A 9,238-nucleotide genomic window follows, 5' to 3' on the forward strand; every position below is an offset into this window, starting at 1 on the left:
AGTGTTAATATTACACAAAATACTAATTGATTCTACAGATTCGCACGACTGGCGTCGATCATTTTACATCGTTTTGTCTCACTCGAAAAATTAAAAGACTTGCTGAATGACATAAAAAACAAACTTATAAAATACAATGGTTTTTCATAAAATTATTGTCAATATCAGCAACCAATAAACAAAATACAATTGAATTGAAAATAATGTTTCTATTTTAATTGATATAAATTTTACATTGTATTTCAGTCTTCCATTATGAATCCCATTCAGACGGTTGTCACATTCATTGCTGTCTTCGTCACAGTCAATGGTGCTGGTTATGGAAAGGTTGGCGGAATGGGAGGCGGCATGGGCGGCGGAATGGGAGGCGGTATGGGCGGTATGATGGGTGGTGGAATGGGAGGCGGTATGATGGGCGGCGGTATGGGTAAGATGATGGGCGGTGGTATGATGGGCGATGGAATGGGCGGTGGTATGGGTAAGATGATGATGCCTATGCCAATGCCAATGCCGATGCCGATGCCAATGCAAATGCCTATGCAAATGCCAATGAAAATGCCAATGCCAATGGAAATGCCGATGCCAATGCCAACGCAAAAGATGGGAGGTGCAATGATGGCTGCTATGATGGGAGGTAATCAAAATTATTTTTTTGTCTTACTTTTAATCCTACTTTTTTTTCTATTCAATATTTCAAATATAGTACTAGAGACAAACACAACAGCAACCCTTTTACAATACTGTCTGAGAGTATATTACATCTAACACAAATAAAATTGAAAATAAGTGAATAAATAATTATCGATAATTACAAATGCGTCAATGACGTTCTTGATTCTACATTTTTATTTATATAAGCTTAATTATTTTTACTTTCTCCTCTAGATCTGTAGGAAACAATATTTACAAAGTATGCAACATCTCAAGCTTTGACATCATATTCCGCTATATATTTGGTGTTCACTCGCTAAATAATTTAAATTTGGTGAATATGTTGAACGCATTTATATCATCAAACTTAAGATAAAGTATAAAACAGACATAGTTAAGTATGCCTCATATCTCGACTGACATTTAGAAAACAACATTGAGGGTCGGTTTAAAACAAAAATTTACGGCAAAAGTGATGATTTCAGCTTCCCAGTTGTAAGGTGTCCAATTCATATGTAGCAACATTCAAGCGCCTACATACGGAGTATATATCTCCAAAGTCTATGCACGAAAATATCATTCACAACCACATTCTTGAATTTATTATATCTGCTAAATATCAAGGCGTTACTATGCAATAAAAACTTATATGAAACTTACAGTATGCTTTCCAATTGTGAACTTTCCATTCTTATGTAGAAACATTCAAACATTCCAACAGCACCTGCATAATGAGTATATATTTATTCCCCAGTTCATACAATATTCGAGGACTTGTATTTTCAATCATGCATTCCTTCATAGAAAGGGTTGCTGCTGACAAGGAAGGTATTAAACCAAGTATTCCAAGTTGTGACGTTGAAATCATCTCGTCGTAATCGTAACGGACGCCATCAAGAGTTGGTTGACCGTTATGGAATATCCATTTCACAGATGATAATGGATATGTTTCATATGTCGTAAATACTTTTTAGTTTGATGTATTGTTGTTTGTCGTTTTCTTTTGTTGTCATAAAATTCTCAGTTTATATTGGTATCTTTCAACTTTCTGTTAAGAATTCCATATTGATTACTTTATTACTTATAATTTAACAATGTCAAAAGCCAAAGAAATCTTATGAAAGTTTTCAAAAAATAGAAAACCAAAGGCTTGATTTATGACAAAACAATTAAGAAAAAAAAATATACATGACAGACAGTAACCAACGACAACCATTGAATAACAGCCACCTGACATAGGAAAAGCACATACCGAATGTGGTTGGGTTAAATATGTTTGTGAAAGTCAGATGTACATTTCATAATGCATATTTTGAGAACAAAAATACATGTGTATATTCAAAATATTATTCAAAGTAAAATGCAAATATCGAAAGTTATCAAATACATGTACATGATGTAATTAGTTTCATGTTAAAAATAAAGATAGTCCAAACATATCATAATCGTATAATATGTATATTGTATAAATAATTTATGTTCTTATGATAATGTAAAGTGTATGATTTTAATATATGTTTTTTTTTCATATAGGCATGGGAGGAGGAATGGGCGGTGGAATGAGAGGAATGGGTGGAGGAATGGGAGGTGGCAAAAGTAAGTCATAGTTGACTGATTATTTACTTTGTTATAATGTACTTTACGTTTTTTTTTATATTCTATAACTATATGAACAATTTAAGAGAAAATTGCTATTTAGACTAGATTACACTTACTTTTGTTTTTGTGAAAAATAATTTAAAAAATAATATTTTATGATTTTTTTGAATACTTTTCTAATCGAGCTGTGGTATAACAATAGAACAAATCACTAAACCTCATATAGAAACATACACATACGTATATATTCATAAATATATTTATATATATTATATTGCAGGATATAGAAGAGCCACTGGTATGTAGAACAAACATTTAAAATAGTTATCATCTCTATTTGGCAAAACCTTTCAGAATTTCTAGTCCTCAAAGCTTTTCAACTTCGTACTTTATTTATTTAAACTTTTCAACCTTTTTTATTCGAACGTTACTGATGAGTCTTTTGAAGACAAAACGAGAGTCTGGCTTACAAAATTTTAAGCCTGATATCTATGATGAGTTTATTTATATTTATTTAAAAAAAAGACTACTATTTTGTCTCAAATTGCAAATCAAAGTACAACATGCATTATCGAGTAACAATCAGTGCTACAAGAATACCTTGCATCTCACGATTGATTGATTGATGAAAGTTTAACAAAAGGTTGTATCACAACTACAGCCCGTTAAATATATTTTAAGCATCTCAATAAGGAAACAAAATTAAGTCAATGTTAACTTTTATTTTCTACCAATTAGCAAACAAAGATACATACTAAAGGAACACACTGAAATAGTTATTGTAAAAATTTATGTTAATATTTCTATTTGACGTTTACTTATGTTGACGTTTACTTATGTTGACGTTTTCTTTTCTTTCAGATTCTTATTCATACGATTATTGAACCACGTTATATAAGCAGTATTTGTCAAAAAAGCTCCATCCTTGTGCTGTATAATAAATGTTTATACATATTTCTGCCTTGATTGTTTTCTTATGATGATTATAACTAATAATCAGATGTTTCAATGGTTTTAACATGGTCATGTGTCATTCTTTACTCTACAGTAAATGCATCAGGCATTACCATGACAATGTTCATTCGTGATTTAAGAGTTATTCCAATTTTTGTCTACAAGATTATTGGTTTCTTCAATGTTATAAACAAAATGGTAACTTATTAAGAGAGCATTATCGTTAAAGGTAAACAATTAAAAGAAAACCCAACAGCCTGATTTGAACTACAACAATAAATGTAAAGCAATTATGGCAGACAGCAACTAACAACAACTATTACTCGACCCTGGTTTGGGAAAGGCGAATAAAGATTGTGGCGGGGCTTAACATGTTTTTGTGCGCTCAATTCTCCCATGCAAGACTGAAACGACAGTCATATTTTCGAAAAGTGTCAGGTGAAACACCGCAAGATCGAAAAAACGCAAACATTGCTGCTTTATTGAAAAAAGGGAAACATATAAATCTCTTTATTATAGACCCATATCGTTTACATGTATATGCTGTAAGATCATGGAAAATATTCATTACAAGTAACATTTAAAAAACAATGACATCTTTAGGAATAAAACGATCTTGCGAATCACAATTAATTGACTTCATCCAAGAACTAGCATCTAGCAATAATAGTCACATACAAACTGACCTAATCATCACGGATTTAGCTAAATCTTTTGATAAAGTTCATCATCATCGATTAATCTAATCACAAACTAAATTACTATGGTATAAGAAAAAAAACAACACTAAACTAGATCCAAGCTTTCTTATCCAATAGAACATAAATAGTTGTTGTAAATGGTATTTCCTCTATATCGTAGCCAGTAACATCTGGATATATTCAATGATTTCTCCGAATATTTAATGATAGCATTAAAATTGTCCGTCAATAAAATTCGAAATTGTTAGAAACTAAGGTTTCAACTCCCTCAGGCAAAGTTGACCTTAGATGGATTTTGCTAATTTTTTTGTCCTTTTTGGTTATATAGCTCTTCAACTGTTTAAGTTCTTATACATCCTTGGCTTTCAAATATTCGGCTTTGAGCGTTCCTGATGAAAATAAAAGAAATGCGCTTCGGACGCATACAATTATAACGTGTTGTTTTCATTTTTTACAGCACTGGGTCGGTACCTCTGCTGGTGGACTATCAGTCCCCGAGGGTATCATCAGCTCAGTAGTCAGTACTTCAGTACTGACATGATTTATTACAAACCTTTCTAAAATTGTCCGTTCATAAAATTCGAAATTGTTAGAAACTAAGGTTTCAACTCCCTCAGGCAAAGTTGACCTTAGATGGATTTGGCTAATTTTTTTGTCCTTTTTGGTTATATAGCTCTTCAACTGATTAGGTGCTTATACATCCTTGGCTTTCAAATATTCGGCTTTGAGCGTTCCTGATGAAGGCAAATCCAGAAAAGCACTTCGGACGCATAAAATTGTAACGTGTTGTTTTAATTTTTTCAAGCAGATTGCAATAAATTATAAGAAGATCGTAACGACGCAGCAAGGTGGGAAGCAGATTGGCTTATGGCTTTCCATCGACACAGATGCAGCAAACTTACAATTTCTCATAAAAAGAAGCCATATATGCACGAGTATATCCTTCACAACCACATTCTTGAATTATATATATTTGCTTAATATATAGGCGTTACTTTACAATCAAACCTAAAATGAAACCTACAGTATGCTTCCTAATGGTGAACTTTACATTTCTATGTATCAACATTCCAGCAGTACCTGCATATGGAGTATATATCTCCCAGTTGATACGATATTCCAGGGCTTGCGTTTCCTATCATGATTTCCTTGAGGGTTAATGCTCACAAGGAAGCTATACAACCAAGAGTTTCAAGTGGGGAAGTTAAAATCATCCCTTCGCACATTTTACGGACGCATCCCGAGTTGGTTGACCGTTATGGAATATCTGTTACACAGTTGACGACGGATTTGTTCCAATCGTCGTAACCATAATCCTGTCCTTCTTTTCGAATGTGATTTACCGAATTAAACTAATCACCGAGTTTGTATTTACATGAGCAACACGAAGGGTGCCACAATTGGTGCAGGATCTGCTAACCCTTTCGGATAACCTGAGATCACCACACGTAAGTTTTAATCTAGACATGTTAGAATTTGTGTACGCGTCAGAATGTAATAAAATTTGACAAAAAAAAGATTGTCAGTTGAAAAGTGTGAGTGTTTTGTATAATATTGAAGATATCACATATCGCCGTTGTTGTGGAGGAAATGTATATCGTTTAGGCTTTGAATGTCATCAATGACCTAACGAATAGCCATTGGAAATATCGCTACATCTTTTCATGGTAATGAATTAGCCAGTTAAATTAACACATTTTCGTATCAACTTTTTTGTATCACACTCCGTATAGTATGTGGTATATTGGTCGGCTGTTACTTCTCCGAAAACAACTCAACATTTGGGGCTTACTACAACAAATGATATTCCGCTTTTAATTGTTACTGAATAAAAGCCTAAAACTACATTCGATGCTCTTTAAAAAGCCATACAATTTTTCATTTTTGTTTACAACTATGCATTTACAACAATTTTACCCTAAGATAAAATGGTCGTCGTAACTATATTTTTTACTAGACAGGTCAGAATATGTGCATATAGGACCATGTCCCGCTCGCACTAATACATTTCCATATTCAGGGAAATGTGAAATCTTGATAAAAATCTTACTTATACGCATATATACTCTGCAAAAAAAGAAACGCATAATGGTTTTTTTATGAATTTTAATACATGTATTTTGAATGGAAATTTTACAATTTCTAATAAAGATATATACTCAAAACGTGTTTGATTGAGAAGAGGATAGTCAATTTCTTAGAGATTGATAAATAAAAGTCAATTGATCACAATAAGAGATACTTCCGCTGCCATTAAAGTTAGTACCGTGTTTGTCCACCTCTCGCTGCTAAGATTGCTACGCATCTCCTCGGCATGGATTCTATCAATGTTCTAATGCTGTTGCGTGGAATTGACCGACATTCCTGTTGCAACATTTGTCGGAGCTGATCAAGGGTCTGTGGCGGGGGTTGACGTTTATCCAGTTGGTCCCATAGATGCTCAATAGTATACAAGTCCGGTAAATTGGAAGGCCAAGGTAGCACATTGATGTCATTCTGCTCAAGGTAGTCCATTGTTTAATGCGCTGTGTGAGGCCTAGCATTTTCCTGCTGACAAAACTTCCTCTGTCGGTCAATAACATGCATAAGGTGAGGTTGGAGAATTTCGTCTCTGTACCTTTGAGCCGTTATTTTGCCCGGTACATAACATGTACCAATTCCATTTTACGGTCATGAGAGATAGCCGCCCATATCATGACACTTCCTCCACCGAAGCTTTCCACTTCTTGGACACACGAGGAAGGAAACTATTCATTCATGCACCGGTAGACACGAGTTCTCACATCACGTTTCTGAAGCATAAAACGGGACTCATCACTGAACCATGCAGATTCTGCGCCAGTTGCGGAATGTCCGGCCCCTCAATCTGTTGCACCATTGGACTCTATTCCGTCTGTGTAACGGCCTCAAAATGGGTCCAAAAAACGGAATCCTGGGTCTGATGCCATGTTGTCACAGTCGATTGCGGACTGTTTGTGAGCTGATTCTTCTCAATCCTGGTATCCCAACTGCAGTGGCTGTTGCGCAACGGTTCGATTCCGTAGATGAAATACCCGGATGTAGTGATCTTGTCCAGGAGTCGTTAGGCGAGGTCGTCCACTCCTCGGGTGGTCCTTAGTACAGTCAGTCTACAGGTATATGTTCCAAAGTCGCGAAATTGTGATCTGTTTAATATTTTCAGTTCTTGCTACTTCACTTTGGGACACTCCGGTCTGGTGACGGCCGATGACGATATTTCGAGTAGCAGGGTTCAACTTTGGCATGTCAGCGTTTTAACGTTGTGATGAATTAAATCTTCAAACTTGGTCCTTATATGAGCAAAAGTGTTACAGTTGAGTTGACCACAAAATTATCTTGAAAAACGTTAGCAAAATTTCGCGAGGATAAAGGTCATATGCACTTTAAGCGAGTCGCAAATTTCATGTGGCAGAGATCCAAATCAAAAGAACGGGCATTTAAAGTTTAAAACGTACCTGCAAAAATTCGAAGATGCAATTGCAAACGGTTGCCTATAATTGCATACACTCACTTCATTTGAACTTTGGTGGATAGTTGTCTCATTGGAAATCATAACACATCTCCTTATTTTTGTATTAATGATTAATGATAGTGATAAATTAATACATATACAAAATAAACAGCTTTAATCTATCTAATATATTTCAGATCCAATAGGGTGAACAGGAAATTTATGCATACATTTATATGATGTTTAAGTGTAACACAATTAACTACGTTTTTTTGACAGCATTGTAATTCCTCCCTAACAACCAAACGTTTCCCATAGCAGAATAAAAACAGATACGATTAAATGCATGTTGTAAAATATAACAAACTCGAAGGAATGTAAAAGATAAGGGGAAAAAATCTCAATTCTTTCAATAATCAAAACTACAGACAAACAACTGTTTATAAATGTTCATGAGGATTTTGTGAAATAAAACAATTTCCCTAACTCTTATGTAAAAATCGCTTATCATTATATTTGCTTCGTGAGTTTAAAAATGTACGCCATATATATTTTTTATAGTATCAACAAAAAGTGTCTTGTTCACAGTTGAGTCCGTAAAATGTTTTCTCGTACATGTACATAAGGTAGCAATACACAGTTAGGAGTTTGGTTTCGCATTTTGGCCTTTGTGGATTTTTCAAATATAAAAGTTATTGTGTAATAAAATTCATTTTTAGACAGCTGAGTACTAATTTAGCCTTCAAGGGTGGTTTATAAGAACATCAAGAGTATTTTTTTCATGTTTTATTTTCTATTTTCTGTTTGACTGTCCGTATTTTCATAGCTAGACCGGCCATAGGTCCAGATATTAATGTAATGTTTACAAACACTTTGTTCTACACGATTTTTTTTGACGCAATTTAAAAAAAAATGAGATGAAATACATATGATTTTTATTTGATTTCCTGATAGATATATGTAAACAGTTTCAGAAAAGGTATCACTCCAAGGGAATTGAAATTCTACTTCTGGCCAAATTTTTGGGAAATATATGACATCTTTTCCCCCTTTTTGCAATATGTTATATTAATAAATGCAGATAGTTGCCATGGATACAGCAAAAAGAATTATATTATAAATTTAACTACTAGATATCAAATCTATGGAAGATACTGATTACATACATATGCACATATATGACACAAACAGTAAGCGTAATTTGCAAGAAAGCAAGGAAAAGGAGATGATAAAATTTATGAGAGTAAATTTTAATATTTTTTCCTAACTGTTTATTGCTACCTAATGTGCATTCTTTTGTTTTCACCCGTATGTAAACTCCTTGACTTTTCTTATTCAACCTTTTTATCTATCAACAATGTTATGCAAAACCCATGTCCAACCGAACCATTTCCTCCATTATTTTGACCCAATGAATCGACTGGTATAGATGAAAACTTTTCTCATCGAGAACCCTTGCTACAACTCTTTGAGGGGTTCGTAGGTGGCCTGTTGCAAGGCAAAATGTCTGTCCCTATTTACCCTAATTTTTAGTGGTAGTCTAAATTTACCTAACCGTCATCCCAGCCGTCCTCTATTACAGGAACTACCTATTGTATTCATTGTCAATTTGTTCTCAACCTGAACATGCATGAAATATTTGCAAAAGTTAAACCGATGCAGGTGGAAGCCACACTATCGGCACGTTTGCAACGGTATGTTAAACAATGAACAATCAATCGAGTATACATTATTTCCTGCCAAGATATCGTACTAAGACATTGATGTTCCAATTGATTTTGTAAATATTTGTAATATATCTCTGTTTTTGTTGTAATGAAATTGTCCAGTAATTTATAAAAGAATTGTACATTTCTTTGTTGTG

The 9,238-nt window shown here is 34.1% G+C and overlaps 1 protein-coding gene across 1 annotated transcript; it reads left to right on the plus strand.

Annotated features, from left to right (window-relative positions):
* The first annotated feature begins 417 nt into the window (after positions 1-417).
* LOC127711068 (uncharacterized) lies at positions 418-3,200 on the plus strand. Its single transcript, XM_052217033.1, has 4 exons — positions 418-634; positions 2,185-2,247; positions 2,531-2,548; positions 3,112-3,200. Exons 1-4 carry the CDS (start codon positions 424-426, stop codon positions 3,132-3,134), a joined length of 315 nt encoding a protein of 104 aa, XP_052072993.1. The 5' UTR covers positions 418-423; the 3' UTR covers positions 3,135-3,200.
* Positions 3,201-9,238: the final 6,038 nt, after the last annotated feature.

The sequence above is a fragment of the Mytilus californianus genome, unplaced genomic scaffold (genome assembly GCF_021869535.1).
Source record: "Mytilus californianus isolate M0D057914Y unplaced genomic scaffold, xbMytCali1.0.p SCAF_8, whole genome shotgun sequence".
Lineage (NCBI taxonomy): Eukaryota > Metazoa > Mollusca > Bivalvia > Mytilida > Mytilidae > Mytilus > Mytilus californianus.